The sequence below is a fragment of the Perognathus longimembris genome, chromosome 2 (assembly GCF_023159225.1).
Source record: "Perognathus longimembris pacificus isolate PPM17 chromosome 2, ASM2315922v1, whole genome shotgun sequence".
NCBI classification, from domain to species: domain Eukaryota; kingdom Metazoa; phylum Chordata; class Mammalia; order Rodentia; family Heteromyidae; genus Perognathus; species Perognathus longimembris.
The window spans coordinates 104,103,612-104,124,753 of NC_063162.1; the positions used below are offsets into that span (position 1 = coordinate 104,103,612).

At 37.2% G+C, this 21,142-nt stretch overlaps 1 protein-coding gene across 1 annotated transcript in view; it reads left to right on the forward strand.

The window, feature by feature from the left end:
- The window catches only part of Reln (reelin), a 435,472-nt gene that overhangs the window by 352,238 nt on the left and 62,092 nt on the right, over positions 1 to 21,142 (forward strand). Inside the window, exons 32-41 of the mRNA XM_048339842.1 lie at positions 3,874 to 4,032; positions 4,221 to 4,409; positions 4,931 to 5,204; positions 6,014 to 6,154; positions 6,257 to 6,434; positions 11,059 to 11,143; positions 11,956 to 12,138; positions 14,426 to 14,597; positions 14,693 to 14,795; positions 17,201 to 17,430. Of these exons, the coding sequence (XP_048195799.1) occupies positions 3,874 to 4,032; positions 4,221 to 4,409; positions 4,931 to 5,204; positions 6,014 to 6,154; positions 6,257 to 6,434; positions 11,059 to 11,143; positions 11,956 to 12,138; positions 14,426 to 14,597; positions 14,693 to 14,795; positions 17,201 to 17,430 (1,714 nt within the window). The remainder of the gene's footprint in view (positions 1 to 3,873; positions 4,033 to 4,220; positions 4,410 to 4,930; positions 5,205 to 6,013; positions 6,155 to 6,256; positions 6,435 to 11,058; positions 11,144 to 11,955; positions 12,139 to 14,425; positions 14,598 to 14,692; positions 14,796 to 17,200; positions 17,431 to 21,142) is intronic.

The window sequence follows — 21,142 nt, forward strand, 5'->3', positions numbered from 1 at the left end:
TGAGAGGGAAAGAGAGTGTTGTAATGAGACCCAAGAAGCTCAAACTTGATATGTGCCATATGCTATGTGTTATGTGGTAAGCATGACCACTATCTAAAGAGAAGTTTCATTCTTGTCAGACAAGTCAGACAATACCAAAAATTCAATAATCGATAAAGAGATGAAAACAAATAAGCTGTTGAATAAGCTCTAAACATAGCATAATAGGAAACATCTGCTTATCATAGACGTACGGCTTTGTTCCATATTTTACCTCTCTCCTGTGGGGCAACGTCTGTTCCTTTTTAGGGACAAGTAACTTGTTTTCAGCCAGTGATGAGCAATATTCTTCGACACAACGTTGGCCATGTAATTCACTTCCCACAGGCATTTCTCAGCCTCTTATTGAAGTCAGGTGGTTGACATGTAAATCTGTCTAAATCCTTGAACAAATCTCTTACAGTGATGAAAGTGAAGATTCCTTACTTAAGCTGAAGAGTCAATTTACATATTTGGAATTAAAGTCAAAATTAGGCTACTTTCAAAAAAGAGTAGTCAGAAGGCAGATGTGGCTCTGGTTTAAAAACAGAAGTGTCTTACATATCTTAAACATTTAGTAGATGAGCTAAAATGGCTTGGTTTATTCAAATGTACACTGCGTTAGGTGATGTAGCTAAGGAGGCTCAGAGTCTGGTATAAAATACAAATATTACTGTTCTTACTTACATTCCTCCATCCCATACTTGTCAGTGAGGCCCTCCAGAATTGTCCTGTGGAACTGAGGTCTCATCTCTGCAGTCCTCATCACTGCCTTAACATGTAACACTACAAAGCTAGTGAGGAGAAAGGCAGCTTAGCAGAACTCAAATGGAGGATGTACCACCTGAGCCATGGTTCATATTTAATATTCATCTGAAACCATTTTGGATTTGCACTTATTAAATGCAAGTTCTGCTTTAGTATGACTGGGGTAGTATGCTACATATCAAATTATACTAAAACTGAGTGGCTTAAAAAAACAAATATTATTTTACTTTGTAAGTTCTGTGAGTTGGAAAGTTGGGAACAGCTAAACTGAATGGCTCTGATTCAGAATATCTCAAGAGGTTGTGGCAAGACAAAAGCCATAGTACAAATATTAGGAGCCTTTACCAGGATCCAGGATGGTGCACTCAACTATTTGTTGGCAAAAGGCTTTCGTTCTCTCCTGTCTTTGGAAAGATATCCTCTCTCTCCCTCCCTCCCTCCCTCCGTCCATCTCTCTCTCTCTTTCTCTCTCTATCTATATCTATCTCTCTCTATATATAGAGATAGATATAGATAGATAGATAGATAGAGATAGAGATAGATAGATAGATAGATAGATAGATAAATAGATAGATAGATAGATAGATAGATAGATAGATAGATAGATAGATAGATGTCTGTTCATAGGCCATTTGAATGTTCTGAGTATATGAAAGTCAGCTTTCTCCAGAGCAAGGGACACAGAGAGCAAGGAAGAACATATAATGATTTTTTTAAACTTTGTTTTGCAGTGCTAGAAATGGAACGCAGAGCCTCAGACTTGTGAGGCAAGTGCTCTACCACCATGTAACACCCTAGTCTCTGCCCTAATGTCCTTAATGTTTAACGGCTAAAGTCAAGAACCAGAGCCCCTTTCAAATTCTGTGCCTTAGAACTATGTCAGTAAACCAATCCAGAAATTCAATGGGAAGAGAACTGAGTCCCACTTTCCAAAGGGAGGAATATCAGAATTTGTGGACACATTTTAAACCCATCATCAATGGGCATGTTACCTGATGACACAGAAGCTAATCTTGGGCCACGCTTTGAGTAGAATGCACTAGAAATGATCAGTCATTGAGATTCTATTCTCTTGATGCTTCCTTTCTGGTACTGTAATTTACCTTCAAAACTGATCACCTCCCAAATAACTATTTTAATAATATCTCTTTTCTTTGCTCAACTCTTTCTCATCTTAATAAATGTAACCCTTCTGTATATCACTTTGACAATAAACATTAACATGTAAACCATGTTAACACACATCTTAGCCACCAAAAGTTTCTTTTCACACTGAGCACTGTGGCTCCCTTGTAATTCCCACTACTCAAGAGGCTGAGATCTGGAAGATGGAAGTTGAAAACCAGCCCAGGTAGAAAAATCCATGAGACCCAGTCTTCAAAGTAACTAGCAAAAAGCAGGGCTAGAGGTATGGCTCAAGTGGGCAAAGCACTTGCAGAACAAGCAACTCAAGCAAGCAAAGTGTATGGCTCTAATTTTCCCTCCAAAATTCCCAATTTTGACCTATGTGTAGTCTTAGCCATCCATTATATCGTTAAGATGAGGTCTTATATTTTCACATATTTAGGACAATAGAACATTTCTTGAGTAACCAATAAGGGCTAAAGATTAGCCCCTTTTCCATAGTCCTCAACTTAACCAGAAACGGCTAAAATCAACCTGGATTCTATTTTCTTCATCAAGTGTTGTGACTCTCTGTTCCAAACATGGAAGTCTCAACTCAAACAATAAAAGCTCTCACTCCCCATTTGTACACCTGTGTACCCCGCACTGTCTCTCTAAAGAGGTTCTTTTAGTGTTTCTATCTTATCCTTCCATTTGATGAGTTCTATTTTAAGTATAGTAGGCTTAATTCCCTTGAAGTTCCTAATTTCTAGCATATTTGTGATTATTGTTCCTGGCACAAATTCCTTGTCAGATGTGGTACCATACTTCCATGTGCTGTTCATTACCTCTGAACAGCTTCTTCTTAGCTCTATATTTTAGCTTAATAGAACTTCACTTTATTAAAATATTTGTTATCCAGCCTGACAAAGAGATTGAAAAGTTCTAATCAGTCAACAGTAGGAAAATAAAAAAGTTATATATGAAATTTATTTATAAATTTTGAATTACAATAAATACAGCTTAACTGTGCATAATTTCTCTGAATACTTACAAAGTAGCTTGAGATCCCCTGTCATATTTAGGAGCATTTAATGCCAGTTTTAAGAACAATTGCAGAACTGACCACTAGATAGATCCCCTCTGTTCTCCCCTTCAGAGCATAGGGATATTTCTAAGACATGCACTGCTGCATATATATTTATAGAAATATACATATATAAATTGATCCCTTTGATTTCAGTTTACTCCTTTATATTCAAGATTACCTTTTCCCAAGTCCTCTTTTAAATAAAAGTGTTTGTAGCAGGCCAGGCAGGACACATGAGGTCCCCTGAACATTAACATGTAGCTCCCTAGACAGTGCTGCCCTGGTGACAGGAGGAGAGCATGGTTAGATGGGACAGATACAGGTGAAAGAGTGATCCAGAGAAAAGGGACTAGATGAAACTCTGGAGAGTCATTAATCTTTCTGCTTTGCTGTTCAATAATTTGCTTTCATTTGGCCCCTGCTAACCAAGGTCTTACAAATATATACAGGTTAAAGACCTTCCTGTTTAATAGCATTTCTGACTGGGTAGTTCTTACTGCTGGATGTTTGGGCAGCAAAGAGAACAACTTGATTTGTGTCAGGGAGATTGAGATATCTTTTCTTAGTATCTAATAATGGCATGAGACTTTGTAATGTTCAATATGGAATTTAAAATTCAAGTACATGATCAGGAGCAGATTTTTATGTTCTCCTTACCAATCTACTCATCACTCATGCAAACTTGAGTAGGCTTTAAAAGAGCTTACATATTTTTTGTCTCCATTTACTGAGAGCCAGTGTATTAGAAAGTGTCAAGAAATTGATGAGCCTTTGAGTCTACTAATTCATCCCTTAGAAGTTAGATGGATGCTCCCTCATCCTCTGAGACACAATTTGAAGTGGCTTCCTCTAAGAAAGCTGTCTCATAACTGAATTTATGTCTTGTAACTCAGGGCTTGTTGTTCAATATTCAAATGACAATGGGATACTCTGGCATTTGCTTCGAGAGCTGGACTTCATGTCATTTCTGGAGCCACAGATCATTTCTATTGACCTACCCCGGGAAGCAAAGACACCAGCTACAGCTTTCCGATGGTGGCAACCACAACATGGTAAGTTATAGTCCATTCCATGTTTTCTGGTAGCTGTTAGATCACACTGCATCCAGATCCACCTTCAGTTGTGTGTGTCTTCATTTGCTGTCAATTTCCAGATAAATTGATTTAAAATCATAATCACAAAGATACTCCTATTAGTATGTAATGAACCTTCTCCACTGCCTTTGTTCATCTGATTGCAGGGAAGCATTCGGCCCAGTGGGCTTTGGATGATGTTCTTATAGGAATGAATGACAGCTCTCAAACTGGATTTCAGGACAAATTTGATGGCTCCATAGATTTGCAAGCCAACTGGTATCGAATACAAGGAGGTCAAGTTGATATTGACTGTCTCTCTATGGATACTGCTCTAATATTCACTGAAAACATAGGTACATATTACTATCAAATGAAGAGATGATATTTGTTTAACTACAGGACTAAATTAACTAACATTTAAAAGAAAGCTCTCTACTCTAAAACCATGTGACTGCCTTTTCTGAGAGAGATAATGGGGGGGGGGGAGTTGTATTGTCCTCTGAAATAACTTGGTGAACTCCGTGATTCGTGTTTTCATTGGAACTGTCTTTTACAGAATGTGATGATATGAATTAGATACTTCAGTTTGTTAGGATGAACCAAAAGTGTTGTTTGAAGACATCCCTATGTTTTATAGTTTGCAGAATTAAAGACATACCAGCCCTTTAAGATGGTAATACTTTTCAGATAAACAGCTTTCCTTATTTCTGAGTCTGTAAAAACAAAATGTTAGCTGAAAAGCCAGAGCACATAAGACATTGAAAATAAGCAATAATTTTTGTTTGCTATTGAAAATGTTCACTGTAAGCATATACATCTAGTAAGAAAGAGCATACCTAAGTACTACTATTCAACTTGTCATTGCTTTTGGTAGGAAAACCTCGTTATGCGGAGACTTGGGATTTTCACGTGTCAGCATCTACCTTCTTACAGTTTGAAATGAGCATGGGCTGTAGCAAGCCCTTCAGCGAGGCCCACAGTGTGCAGCTTCAGTATTCTCTGAACAATGGCAAGGACTGGCATCTTGTCACAGAAGAGTGTACTCCTCCAACCATTGGCTGTCTGCACTTTACAGAAAGTTCAATTTACACCTCAGAAAGATTCCAGAATTGGAAGAGGATCACTGTCTACCTTCCATTCTCTACCAAGTGAGAATTGTCATTTGGCTACATGTCAGAACTTTAGGATTCTGGCACCTGATTTGAAAATGATTGTGATTTCACATGGGGATTCTATTAGTTTGCATGATGATTATGCATAGAATGTGTGGGAAGAAGAGAAGCTCACTGTGCCTTGGGTTACTAATTTCAGAGGTGGCTAGAGAGTTCCAAAAGTTTTACAAAGCTAGATCTTTCTTTTACAAAGCCAATTCGTCAGGATTAATTTTTTTAACTGTTGTAAATATCTATCTATCTATCTATCTATCTATCTATCTATCTATCTATCTATCTATCTGTCTGTCTGTCTGTCTGTCTGTCTGTCTGTCTGTCTGTCTATCTACCTATCTATCTATCCACCTACCCATAAGCCAGGTTGACTCTTCTGCACATTCATCAATGTGAGATTTTTGCACAGTAAAGTACCCTTAGTTGTTGTTGTTATTATTACTTTATTTTCATATCTCAGTGCCACAATCAGAATAAAAGGCTGATAAGGCTAAAGTTCATCAAAGCTAAGGTTTTGCATGTATTTCAAATCAGTAATTTAAAATAACTTTTCCGTCTCATACATTTTGACTCTTACAGGAAAAAGTAGTTAAATATTTGGGTAGCATGCTTTCAAGTTCTCCTATTTATGGGTTAAGGGGTAATAGTGCCCACTACTTAGTATGAAAATAAAGTGTCTCAATGAAGGGGGGGTGGATCCTGAAAAGGGGCTTAAAGGGGAAAGAGGGTGGTAATAACTGTTTTTTTGTCCAAATTGCTTGTCACACCGGTGGTGTATTTTCTTTGGTTAGTTCTCCCAGGACCCGGTTCAGATGGATCCAAGCCAACTACACTGTGGGAGCTGATTCCTGGGCTATTGATAATGTTGTCCTGGCCTCAGGCTGCCCTTGGATGTGCTCCGGACGAGGGATCTGTGATGCTGGACGCTGTGTGTAAGTTAATAAAACTGGTCATGTCTTCCAGTGAAACATTTTAACTGGCTTTATGAACTCCAGATAAATGATGCTTTTTTTCTCCTCGTATTTTTTCCCTAGGTGTGACCGGGGCTTTGGTGGCCCCTACTGTGTTCCTGTTGTTCCACTCCCCTCCATTCTGAAAGATGATTTCAATGGGAATTTACATCCTGACCTTTGGCCTGAAGTATATGGCTCAGAGAGGGTAAATCTGAATGGTGAAACCATCAAATCTGGAACATCACTCATTTTTAAAGGGGTCAGCTAAAATTATACTTATCTACGTTACTCTATATATTCCTGTCTTCCCTCACTGCACTTCTGAATCGCATCAGATGATGCCTTATTTTATGTTTACTTACCATCTTCTAGACCAAAGGTGTTTCCTCCTCATTCTTTTTCTTTTTCCCTTCTTTTTCTTTCTTTCTTCTTTCCTTCCTTCTGTCCCCTCTCTCTTTCTTTCTTCTTTCCTTCCTTCCTTCTTTTCTTCCTTCCTTCTGCTCTCTCCCTTCCTTCCTTCTTTCCTTCCTTCCTTCCTTCCTTCCTTCCTTCCTTCCTTCCTTCCTGCCTGCCTGCCTGCCTTCCTTCCTTCCTTCCTTCCTTCCTTCCTTCCTTCCTTCCTTCCTTCCTTCTTTTTCTTTCTTTCCTTTCTTCCTTCCCCTCTCTGTCCCTTCCCTTCCCTTCCCTTCCCTGCCCTGTCCTGTCCTGCCCTGCCTTTCTCTTCCCCTTTACTTTCTTTTTTTTTCTGAATGACTTCTTATTTATTATCAAAGTGATGTACAGAGGGATTACAGTTTCATGGGTACATTTCATGTACAATTTGTCACCTCCTCCCTCATTTCCCCCCTCCCCCTCCCCCTTTACTTCTCGCCCCATGAGTTGTTCAGTTGGTTTACACCAAATGGTTTTGTAAGTATTGCTTTTGGAGTCATTTGTCTTTTTATCCTTTGTCTCTAGATTTTGATATTCACTTTCACTTCCCTAGTTCTAATACCAGTATATACAGTATCCAGTGTACTCAGATGAGATACAGTGATAGTGCGGGGACAACTACAGGAAGGGGATACAAGAAGATCATCACCAACAAAAACCTATGGTTTCACATGGCATGTTGAAAATAATTACAACAGTGACATAACACTCATTTCCATAACATGGAGTTCATTTCACTTAGCATCATCTTATGTGCTCATAAGGGCATAGCTATTGGGCTCTTGTGATCCTCTGCTATGCTAGCCTAAACCTGTGCTAATTTTTCCCTATGAGGGAGACCATAGAGTCCATGTTTCTTTGGGTCTGGCTCACTTCACTTAGTATAATTTTTTCCAAGTCCTTCCATTTCCTTACGAATGGGGCAATGTCACTCTTTCTGATAGAGGCATAAAATTTCATTGTGTATATGTACCACATTTTCCTCCATTCATCTACTGAGGAGCATCTGGATTGGTTCCATATTTTAGCAATGACAACAAAAGGAGAATATATTAACTTATTTTTTTGATCATTGTAGTTTTTGTTGAAAAACAACCTAAATATCAAATCTTATATATTAGAAAATACAGTTGGTATGTTTCCTTAAGCTTATTTGTATTATCAATGAAAATGTCCACAAAAATTCTACTGTATGTCAAGAGAGTAAGTAACTAAGCAATGAAAAGAAATAATCAGCAACCCAATTATCTAATACCTAATTATTTTATAATTTAATTATATTACAAATACATTAAAGACAAATTATGTAAAATTCAGTTAGGAAAAGCACCAACTTTTAATGTGTTTATACCTTCAATGTTAGGCCCTAGAGAAAAAAAGTTTATGTTTTTTAACTGCTATAATTTTTTTTTCTTTATTGTCAAAGTGAAGTACAGAGGGGTTACAGTTTCATATGTAAGGGAAGTACATTTCTTATCCAACTTGTTACCTCCTTCTTCATTTCCCCCCCATCTCCTCCCTCCCCTGTTCCCTGCCTAGCACAATCATTCTTGATGATTACTTGGGCATTAAGTTTTCCCTCTGGTTAGGTAATTAGGTCTTCTACTTTCTGTGGCAACTACACATATGTGCATCTAATTTTTAGAATCTAAGTATCTAGAATGCAGCATTTTATGCTGTTATGTATTTAGCTTGTAATATTATCAAAAATTTTTATGAAGTTGTTTCTTTTCTTTCTTTATGAAGTAGTTACTCCCATTTTTTCCCTCGCTGGTGGTGACTTTAAAAACCTGAACATTGAAGTCAAGTTCAATAGCATTCTCAAACTCTGTTAGTGTATATTTTGGCATTTCACTCTAGATGACTGGTAAAATAAATGTTAATCATTTGAGCAAAACTCCACTCAGCTGGTATATCTCCATATGTGAATACATGCTATATCCTGTCCCTCTCAGCACGGGGATATTGACTAATCTAAGTGTGCAAATGAAATCATTGACAAAAGTCTGCATGGGTTTCTATACAACCTTAATGAGAAATACTTAACACTCAGAAAATTAGGCACCCTGGATCTTTTTCAATTATAGCCAATAGATGCCAGTTATCATCCTCTTTGAATCCAAATTCTTCTTGGATTTTTGATAAGAAAAGAGAAATGCTTATAAATGTGAGTGACTTACAAGTCCTGAAGAAATTTGAAAGACCAAAAAGATTGAGGTAACACATTTCATATGGAATATTGTAGTTTCTTGGATTTAATCTCACATAAGACGCATGGCCACTAGCTAACTTATGATACATTTGCAGTCACTCACAAAATCAAAGAGCAGAAGCCATGTATCAGGTTGTTGCCTGATAAAATTTTAAGCAGTAGAGTTACCCTGGTCCTATAAATAAGAAAGATGCATAGTCTTTCCTATATCCCCTTTAGCCATGCCGATGCAAGAGCAGCCAAGCATTATATGTACGAGACACACTGCTCATCACCTCCGCAAGACATGGAGCATTCAGTATGTGCCATTCACTAGGCTGAGGATTGACCTAGAAAGGCATTCTTTCATGAAAAAGGAAGTGATAGTTTCTTTTGAATGGTTATAGAAACAGGAATAGTATCAGTTATTACAATAGTTTGTTTGGCACAAATGGTCACTGTACCTTAGAAAAGGATGAAAAAGGAACATAACATATCTAGCCATGCACCAGTGGCTCATACCTGTAATCCTAGCTATGCAAGAAACTGGAATTTGAAGAATAGTAGTTCAAGACCAGCCTAAGAAAAAGTCTGAAAGATCCCATCTCAACCAATATCTGGGCACATGTCTGTTTTCCTAGCTACTTGGGAGACTGATATCAGGAGGATAGCAGAGCCAAGATAAACAAATTCCCAAGGCAGCAACAAAAGGAGAAGAAAAACAACACAGAAAGTAAAGTAAAAGACCTCTTTCTTGGGGTTCGTTTTGATAAACATCATTTTATATGATCATAGACACATAGCTATTGAGCCTTGTGATCCTCTCCTAAGAATATCCTCCTTAGACCTCGTTGTGTGAATGTCTAGAGTCCTTTTTATCACGTCCAAGTATTTCTTTTGTGTTTTACCATCCATTGTGTTTACTTACAGATTTATAGGCATCTATGTTTATCTTAGATAACCTTTTTTGGGGGATAGTAGGGGGAAGCACAAAAATGGTGGGACAAAGGGTGAGCTAATGCAGCAGTGATACTTACTAGACACTGTTGAAAATCAACTATACAACTTGGGGCGGGTGAGTCAGGAGGTAAAAAAATGAGAGAAAACGAGGAGTGACACTGTTCAAATGAAATGCACTCATTACCTGACTTATGTAACTGTAACCCCTCTGTACATCACTTGTACAATAAAAATAAATTTTGCATATATATTTTCCTCAAGACCTTACTTCAGCATGAAAAGCTAGGTGTGTTACATGTGCTTGTCATCCTAGCTATGACAGTGGGAAGTATAAATAAAAGGATCTCAGTCAGACTGACCTGAGCACCAAGAATGACCCCAAAACAACCAGATCAGAAGAAAAGGTCTAGAAACAGAATGTCTGCCTAACAGTGAGATGCCTTGAGTTAAACCCCCAGGATCATCAAGAAGATGGCCAGGGAAAAGGAAGAACCAGTTGGCAGTAACCATTCAGCCTCACGTCCATAAATCCAGAAGAATAACCATATTCAATGGTTGCACCAGCAAAATAGAAGGCCTATTTGGATCTTGAGACATTTGCATAGTGAGATCTGTCATACTGGCTGTCACTACAATCCTGTGAACACATGAAGAAAACAAGCTTTCCAGCTGTCAATCTCAGGCAACCAGAAATAGTTAATTGGCAGAAAAAATTACTAAAGCTCATGTGATCTCTTTCCTTCTTTCTTGGCATCTCTGCATGAGTGGTGACAGCCTGGGCATGAGGACCTGCTTTAGTTATGCCTTATTTAACCTGATCAAGTATGTGGGGTGAGGGAGTGCTGTGTCAGCCTGAACGAGAGCCTCCTGGGCTGGCAGAGCAGACAAGTAGGGAGGTCCTGAGACTCCTTGGAACACTGAAAAACGTTACCTATTAGTTCTTGGCCTTCAGCAGGAGAACTTGGCAAGCTTCCCATCTGCTCCCTTCTTCTTCCCCAACATGCTGTGATCAAAGGAGACTATTTTTAAAAAGGCCTGTAGATAGATAGCGCTATCATTTTTGTGATACTCTAAGTCACAGCAGAGTCAGATTTAGAGGTGAGATGACTGTGTTCCTCAAGCACAGAAACTGCAAGTCATTAATGGGTAAGAAGGAATGGTATCCTTTTTCCTTTTGCACTTGACAGAATATTGCTTATTGATAAGTCGTTATATGCTACTACTGTTTACTTAATACGAGTTAGGAAATAAGATCTACAAATGAAATAAGGTTGCTTTATATGTGTGTTTTTGTTTTCAGGAAGGACTGAGAATGCTTATTTCAAGAGACCTAGATTGTACTAATACTATGTATGTCCAGTTTTCACTTAGATTTATAGCAAAAGGTAAGCTGTTCCTGTGAGTAAACATTATTGCGTTCCTTCAAGAAAATTCTTTGTGTATAATTCCTCCTCCACAAAGAAAGCAGGTTCAGGGGCTCATCAATTTCCTTATGTGGAAGAGTTATCATAAATTTGTGTTCATCAGTGTTCACAAATGTTCTTTAATTTAAGTTCAGCTTAGTGTTACAATAAACTACTTCTTGTTGTAAATGATCTCATATAACTGAAGTAATCGTACTTATTTTATGGTAGTTACATTTATCATTATAACCCCGAATCATTCAACTGCTGCTTAAGAAAATTTAGTGAAGAAGTTTTCCCAATTTATGAAAACTTTGAATTTTTTATATAGATATGAGCTCTATGAAACCTCCCCTTTGTCATTCTGACTTTTCAGAGTTAGTGAAATGATTTCCCTAAAAAATCAAAACACTGTCGGCATAAGTTTTAAAGTAATTTTTGTCTATAAACAAATATCTAAATATTTGATTTTGTAAAACTGTGATGTTAGTGGAATTGAAAATAAAATTGACAGACTTTCTAAACACAGAATGCTGTATGCATACATCTGAAAGAGAAGTATATATAGGCAAAGCCAAGATTTTGTGTGTTTTTTTTTTAAATAATGTGTGTGTGTGTATTTGTATACAGAGCCCATCCTGTCTTCACTTCCAGTAGCTTCTGAAGCATTTGGATTGTAGAGCCTCTATTTAAACACAAATTGGCTTGAGCTCTGATGACAGAAGAGTAAGCTAAGCATGTCCTCTCCCATCGTTCTCACAACATGCCTTATGCCTGTGTTACCTTCTTCCTAGGTACCCCGGAGAGGTCCCATTCTATCCTCTTGCAATTCTCTGTTAATGGAGGAATCATTTGGCACCTGATGGATGAGTTTTACTTCCCTCAAACAACCAACATACTTTTTATTAATGTCCCCTTGCCGTACAGTGCCCAAACCAATGCTACAAGGTTCCGGCTCTGGCAACCTTACAATAATGGTAAAAATGCACGTGTTCTGTGATCAATAACAATAGCATGTTAATGTACTTGTTTCTAATGTGTTTGCTTGGCAGCTCTCCATAGAACATGCATGTTACTTGCCTCACTTTTGTCTGTTCTCAAGAAATATTTGACTTCATATGTTTTTATTTATCATCTCTTCATGCTTAACTGGAGAACTTTTATTCTCTTCATGTTGCAAATATAGCTGAACCCTGTCACAGAACTAATTTTAAAAGTAATCATCTAGCCAGGAGTCAGGGGCTCACAACTGTAATCCTAGCTACTCAGGAAGCTGAAATCTAAGGATGATGGTTCAAAACCAGCCTGGGCAGGAAAGTCCATGAAACTCTTAACTCCAATTAACCACCAAAAAAGCTGTAGCTCAACTGGTAGAGTGCTAGCATTGAGCACAAAAAAAAAGAAAGAAAAGACAAAAAGCTCAAGGACAGTACCAAGGCCCTAAATTCAAGCCCAAGCCCTAGGACTTGCAATAATAATAATAACCATCATCATCATCTTTTTCTTATACTAGGCACCAGTGACTCATGTTTATTATAGTTTTAGCTACATAGGAGGCTGAGATCTGAGAGTCAATATTCAAAGCCAATCCAGTACTACGAATTGTAACTGTATTTGTGTTGAGTTCACTTAGGAATGCACAGTTCCAACTAAGCATTTTATTAGCGAAATAGAACATTGTAGAAAAATGCAGTGGCAAAGTGAGAGAGTGCCTAATATTATATTCTTGTCACATACATTTGCTTCAGTGGTAAATTAAAATGACTGGACTCAGATTAAAAATATTTTAAATGGTTACAGAAAATGGTCTTATGAATTTCTAATGTTCCATTGCGTCTTATATTTCTATTAACTGTCAGTTATAAAGTACCAAATTTTACAACATCATGCATTTAATCTTCTAAATAAGCACAGATTCTACATTAAGCAGATTCTTTTCAGAGGTAATGGAGAAATGGATATGAAAAATTAACTTCTCTGAATTTAACCTTGTATTTCCTTTATAACTAATAAGTAAAAAAACATAAAAACAACTTGTAAGGTAGATATATACATAGATAGAGAAATAAGTAGGTAGACAGACAAGCATAATGGAGTTTTGCCTAAGTGGATCATATAATAAGTGATTCTATAAGACACATGGTATTATACAAGACATATTGTATGTACATACACTAAATACAATAAAAATCCAACAAAGAAATAAAGTGAGTTTCAAAATCCATAAGATCGCTGTCCTTGTGTAGTATCTGAAATGATCGTATGATTTTTTTCTAAATTGTATTCCCCTTCCCACTTGCAAAATAAGAAAATAAAAGAAAGCTCTAAGAATTAGACAAAGATAGGGGCATTTGATTTCCTTTACAGCATAAGTTTATTGCTATAGGATTCTGTTTATAGATTCTTTAAGGTTTTGTGGGAATTTTACTAAAAGTGGGAATCAGTGAAGGAGTACGATCTAGGGGAAACCTCCAGGCTTCTGCTTGGCCTGGTTTTAACACCTCAATTCAAGTTCAGTACAGACAGTGTTTGGCAAATGCAGCTGGGTTTGCCCTTGTCTTCTGCCCTCTAACATCTCCTTCAAACACCGGCCCAAGTTAGTCAGAGCCTAGGATTGTCAAGGAGTGGTCTCACTAAATTCTCGTACACTACCACATTTTCAAATAAACATAGAGAGTTTTGCAAGGCATTAAGAAAGTATTATATAATCACAGGTCAATTTTCTCCTATGTCAAATAAATAATATAGTTAAACACAGTTAGGGATCAAGACAATATTTTATTTAGTCCCAGTCTGGTGGAAACAAAGCACAGTGCTAAGTCATTGTCTGACTCATAAACATCTCTGAATTTCAGCTTGAATAAAGTAGTGTACCTCGGCGCTGAATCCATCATCACAGACCAGACAGACCAAAGCAGAGTCCTTCAAACACTAACCACACTGGTCTCTACTCTTGCTGTTCAGGGTCCACAGCTTTGTTGTGACTGAAAGGCCATCTCAGTCCCATAAGGTGTTTGTCACAGCTTTCTGAAGTTAGTGAGGCACTTCTGTGCTTTTTCAACTTAATATGGTTGCAAGCTTAATTTTTTTCACACTTTGATCACTGTGAATACACTGTTAAATTGTTTGTGGGTCTTGTCTTGAAGGCATATGTTCAGCCTGTTGTTGCTGAGTTCCTTCTGTCATATACTTTCTTCCAATGAGCAAAAATGTCCATCTGATTTTCATCTTGGGAAAAACTTGCTTTATCCAAAAATGCCGTAGGTAAGAAAGAAGAAATCTGGATTGTTGATGACTTCATTATTGATGGAAATAATCTGAACAACCCTGTGATACTTCTGGACACATTTGACTTTGGGCCCAGAGAAGACAACTGGTTTTTCTATCCAGGTGGTAACATCGGTCTTTATTGCCCATATTCTTCCAAAGGAGCACCGTAAGTATATAACTCAGGTACAAAAAATGATGCACTGCCCTTTACAAGTCATGAGGATGATTTCACGCAAATGATTTTCATTTCTTGAGTAACAGGGAGGAAGATTCAGCAATGGTATTTGTTTCTAATGAAATTGGAGAACATTCCATTACTACCCGGGACCTGAATGTAAATGAGCACACCATCATACAGTTTGAGGTATTTGACTTTGCTCACTTAGAAGTACTTCTAAGTTTTATCTCTAGCAAAAGCTAGGAAAGAGGAGAGGTATCTAGATAATTTCACACATTTTGTGACTTCCCATTTTGCAAGGACATAAAATGTTTGGGCATCATAATTCACTTTTAGTACCTGAGCCCATTGTTATACTTTCTTATAATATAGATTTTCTACCTGCTGTAATTAGTTGGAATGATTTTAAGCATTATAAAAACAAAAAAATTATATTATTCTGGTGTTCATTTTTTAAATTTTTACATAAAACTTAAATTTTCTTAGGTCTCATATCCATGTAACTCTAATCATGCAGTACTAGTACATTTACATAATATTTATCATGCTTCCATGAAATTTACATATAAAGCAATACTACATTGTCTTACCATTTTACATATATTTACTCTATACTTTATTAATATTAGTGTATGTCTTAGGTTTTTCAAAAAAGTTAATTCATAATTCACATGAACCCCTTCACTTATTTCTAAAACTTGGGTAAAATCAGCCAAACAAAGGATGCATTTCACCAGAATATCATAGCACAGGTATGTTCCCACAGTCAATAAACTTATTTAAAATAGCTCCAAAAAAACAAAAGCTCCAAATTGTACTTTCACAATATTGAATACTTTCTAGGTATTATCTGCCTGTGAGCCTTAAATTACAGTTGTGTTCTTGTGATCTCAAAAATTAAAGAACAAATGATTCCTAGATAGAAAAAATATTGTGCATCTATTTTGAATGTTCTATTACATATATATCACAAATATTGTATATATATTTGTATATAATATATAAAAAAATTTAAATGCTAATAAAAGGTGGCACCTTTGTCTCTTTTAACAGTCCTCTTACAAAATAATTCAGATAGATCTAGGTGCCAGAGGCTCAGACCTGTAATTATAGCTAGTTAGGAAGCTAAGATTGGTCTCGGATCAGACAGGTCAATGAGTTCACAAGAATCCACTCTTCTAGTAGCTGGGTATGGTGGCACATGCTTGTCATCTTAGTCATGTGGAAAGTTGACATTAGAAGGACCACAGTTCAAGGCCAGCCTAGGCAAATAAAATTCGTGAAATTCTATCTCATCAAAAACATAAAACAAAAAAACTGGTGTGGTGGCATTTGCCTGTCATCCCAACTATGTGGTAAGCATAAATAGGGCATCATAATCCAAGACAGTCAAGGCAAATAAAAAGTGAGACCCTATTTTAAAAATAAGCAATCATAAAAGGACCTAAGTTATGGCTTAGCAGTGGAGTGTCTGCCTAATAAGCAGGAAGCCCTGAGTTCAAATTCAAGTACTGTCAAAAAGAAAAAGATAGAAAGAAGTACCTATAATTGTCAAATATCAATAGTTTACTCATGAGGAGGTGAAAGGATAAATTCACACATATATTGCATATCATTTTCATTGCTGTGATTGCATAAAAGCAAGAATGTGTTCATCCCAACTGAAAGGAAGCATTTTTTCATATGAAGAATCACATATACTTATTTAGATTTAATTTAGTATACTTGAAAGAATGGAAGAAGGAAAGAAGTGGTTGTTTCTCTAATAGTTATTAACAAGATCTTTACATAAAAATAATAGAAAGGTGGTTGAGGAAGGAAATGAGAGAAGTAGACCAAAGGACAGAAACATGCAATGATATAGGATGGGTAAATCTGCACATTTACTGTACATGATGATGATTATACTTAAAATGTTGCATACTAGAAATTTGCTAATAGGATATATTTTAGATGGTCTTTACACACACAGTAACTATACAAGTGATGGATAGATTAATTTCTTGACTGCATAAGGTATTTGGCTATGTGGGATTGTATCAAAACAGCAGTTTCCCATCTTAAGTACATAGAACTTTTTAAGTCTTTCCTTATACTAGAGTAGTATTCTGTTTTGTTTTGACATGGAATTTTTGTATGAAAATCTCCAAGTTCAAGACTTTTGGAATTATCTGGAAGGTGTTCTAAGAAGGGAAAAGTTAGTTATTTCTACCCAATAGATTAGGGAAATATTTAAGTTAGGATTATGGAAACACTCCTTTTATTATGATGAAATTCCTTCATTAGTGATATAAAAGGACAAAGGTAAATATTAGAATTATCCCGTCTTGGCCTTCCCTACTTCCCAGTTTCTTATAAAATGAAGAGAAATAAATTTTACATGGAACCTTTTGTGATATTTTATGGGGGGAAATGTAATTTAAAAGCAATATATGCTATAACTCAGGAAAAACAGAAGTTCTCAGTGTTAAATATTTCAGCCAGACAGTTTGCAGGAAAATGGACACTGGAAAAAAAATTGAGTGCAGAATTATTTCTAGGTTTGTTACTCGGAGGTAATCTGCATCATTCTCTTTTTCTTTTATGCCAAGATCAATATTGGATGCTCCACTGATAGCTCATCTGCTGATCCGGTCAGACTGGAATTTTCAAGGGACTTTGGGGCCACCTGGCACCTGCTGCTCCCCCTCTGCTACCACAGCAGCAGCCACATCAGCTCATTATGCTCCACTGAGCACCACCCCAGCAGCACCTACTATGCAGGGACCACCCAGGGCTGGAGGAGGGAGGTCGTGCACTTCGGGAGGCTTCATCTTTGCGGGTGAGCACTGATTTTGTCTCTCACTTGACAGTTGGTCCCTGCAGTCATCATTGACTTGCCACTATATCAAGGAGGAAGTTTCACCTTGCGTTTCTTTTTCGGTTCTTGTTGGAAACAGATCAATAGACACTTAAAACACAGGACAAAGGGTTTGAAGGTAGATTTCAGAGCATGTTGTGAACTGTACAGAGGGATGTAAGGCCTGGAAACAATAGAAATACGGTTTTCCCTTAATTTTTGACCCTCATCGAATATGCCTAACTCTTATAAATGCAGTTAGAATTAAGTTCATTTGAACATCCTCTTATGTCTCATGCAGGAGGAGAGCATGTATGTCAAAGAAAAGCCCACAGCATATTCCCTGTGTCTAGTAAAAATTTTAAAATGGTTAGTACTTTTCCCCCAGGCATTTCTACTTCCTCAGTCTCTCTCAGTATTCCTGTAACATATTTGACTCCTCTGTTGAAAAGCTATTTGGAGATAAAGGACTTCAACTCTAATAGAAGTGAAAGGAAGAATATGGTTTCAAAAAATAAAGCTAATAACATGAGAGGGGGGAAAGGGAAGAAGTCAGCAAAGCAGCCTGCCTCCTAGCATCTGCCTTTTCTATCAGAAGAAAGAGTTCTTCATTCAGAGTGTTAAAAAGAAGAAAGTACTTGTATCACCCTTTTAAGATAGCAACATACTTCTATTCCTAATGTGATACTGAGTATAATTAGAAGGCTTAGGTCTTCAAGACAAGCTTGGTACTGTTAGAATATCTAGCACTTTTCCAAAAGGGTAAAAGGGAAATGACAAAAGCCTGCCTTCTCTTTGAACACAATCCATTCATTCTTCTATCATCTTTCCAGCAAAGTGTTCTTGACTAGATTGCTAAGGGCTTAAATATTTTCTGTTGTTGACCCTGTTACGAGATCATTATTCTAATAAAAAATTCAATTAGTTTTTTTAAGATAAACATTACTGAAAAAAATGGCCTCAAGATTCTTTAGTATGACATTGATTCCACTCAGGAAGTCTGAGCACCTCCCAAACAGCAACAGCAGTTTAGGATCTTCATTTTTCCCTTACTCCACAGACCACAGTTCTCATCTTCTGGATCTCCATTCCAAATTTCCTGAAAAGAATATCTGAATCAGTGAGCTATGGACAGAAATCCATGTGTTAATCCAGAAACATAGCTTTCCAAACATCATATCCGTGAGCAGGGTGGGAGGGGAAAAGGTCTGGCTGGGTATCAGACATATGCAATGCTATGGTTCAAATATTCCTGATCTTCTCCCAAATTCCTACCTTGAGATCCTAATTCCTAAGGAGATGATAGTAGCCAGTGGGGTCTTTGAGGAGGTGGTTGGATCATGAAGGGAGAGCCCTCATAAATGGAAGTAATATAATTATGAAAAATATCAAACAAAATTGCCCTGTGTCTTCCACCACATGATGACACAGCCAGAAAGTAGCATCTATGAACCTCACCAACATTGAATCTGGAAGTGTCTGCATCAGGAGCTTCCCAGCCTCCAGAAATGTAAGAAATAAATTCCTGTTTAGAAGCCACCTAGATTATGGTTATAGATTATATTATTTTATTATAGCAACCCAAAAAGACAGTGTGACTAGAATGTGTGACTAACATCTATCATGATATTGCTGAGATGCCAAGCTTTCTCTCTAGAGGACTTTTAATGTCCCAGTTAAAAAAAATAGAATAGAGAGTGAATTTGATCAAAGTACCTTATATATATGCTTGGAAATAAATATCTCATTGGAGCTCATTTGCACAGTTAATACATGACAGCACATGCAGAGATGTTTGAGAGGCCCCATTCCCGATCCAGAGTTGGGTAGAGTGGTGCATTGTACACCTATCATCCCAAGTCACATTGAATTTGAGATTGAGAGGATCACAGTCCCAAGCCAGTTCTAACAGAAAAGCCTACTTTCCTCAATGCAGAAAAGCTGGATATTGTGACATGCTTCTGCTTTCCCAGCAACTGTAGGAAGCCTAAAATAGGTGGATCAGGGTCCAGGCATTCATCCAAGCTGGAATGGACACCTTATCACAAAAATTACCAGGAAAACACAAGACTAGAAATGTGGCTCAGTGGTAGAGTATCTGCCTAGCAAGCATAAGGACCTGAGTTTAAACTCCACTATGCACCAAAAAAAATATAGGTTTTAGGTCATGTTTTAGATGATTCTACCAACCTTCAATGCTTTGTGAGTTCCCACATGAAAAGAAACCCATCGAGAGGATATGAAGTATGTTCACTGTGAGAAACACTGCCCACACCAGCCCACACTGTTTAATGTCACAGAGACTACCTCGCTTACCATGTAACACTTGCTCACTGTATCAGGCTCATACATGACAGGTAGCAATATAATTTACAAATATGAGCAAGAGAAATGCAGACATCTATATTTTCACCCTCTGGTTAAAAAAAATCCTTTTGCAAAACTCGTTACCCATAACAGTGTAGAGAATTTAGACTGTCATGTTATTTGTATTCCCTGTTGTTTTTATTTCTATGAAAAGAAATTGAATGGGTTAAGGGGGTGTGCCAATTCTCAGAATGGTCTGAACCTACCTTTCAAACAGCCTTTGCTCATTTCTGTGAAGAGAAGAACTTAGCATCATAGTTTTGCTTTAGTCTTTGTCAAAAAAAGAAAAAAGAATTTACCCTGTTCTTAAAAACCACACAGGCATGAATTGCTGGAAGGCAAAAGTTACATTTTCTCCAACTCAGTGAACCATTCCGTGGTTTGTACTCAACATGGTACATAATAAAGGGACACTGTGAGCTGCTAAAAAAAAAAAAAAAGTATTACAAAAGCCATGTTTAATTTACCCTTTTCTTATTGTATACTAGATTCACACAAAAGGTATACTAAATATTCTTAATTATCAAGTGGCCATTCTTTTTGCCTCCCACATACTGCTAATTTATATTTCAAACGTACGTATTGAGTTTCCAACAAATTTTATTCACATCTTCTTTGTGTCTTTTTAGTGTAGAGTCTTTTTGTCTTAAAAACTTCCTAGTTGCTTTGCATTATACAGTTTCATAATGAGTCAAGTAAAAACCTTACTTAATAGAAGCAGAGCTGTGTGCTTGAAATTTTAAGCTTATGGTTAAAAACCAGATCCATTGAGTCCCATTGGCATGGAAAAGCAGGTGCTGACAGACATAGCCAAGGAGGATGACAGTGAGAAATCTTCCAAGGAAGATTTCAGCAGAAGGGAGCCAGGGCAAAACTAGACCCTTCAGCCCATTTGTCACAGGGCTTGCAGTTTCTGTGTCAAGGCAGTGAGCAATAATAAATAACCAACCAAGGGGGTTCATTTGTATTCAGAACATTTGAATAAATAAGAAGTTCAAAAAAATCCATGTAGGCTTTTGTTCAAAGGAAAACTCTAGCCATTTCCCTCAGCTCAGCAGTCTGAAAAGTTCAAAAGGTAAGAAGTGCTGCTTGCCAAAACTAAGCTACGACAAGTACTTGAAAATGAAGTTGAATTATGAGCTGGCATTTTGGGGGCAGCTAAGTACAGTTGGGATTTAGTTATTAAACAATATTGGGTTAAACGTTTTTGGTGGGTTTTTTTCCAATCCTGGGGCTTGAAATCAGAGCCTGGGAGATGTCCCTGAACCTTTTTGTGCTCAAGACTAGTGCTCTACTACTTGTGACACAGTGCCAAGTCTGGCTTTTT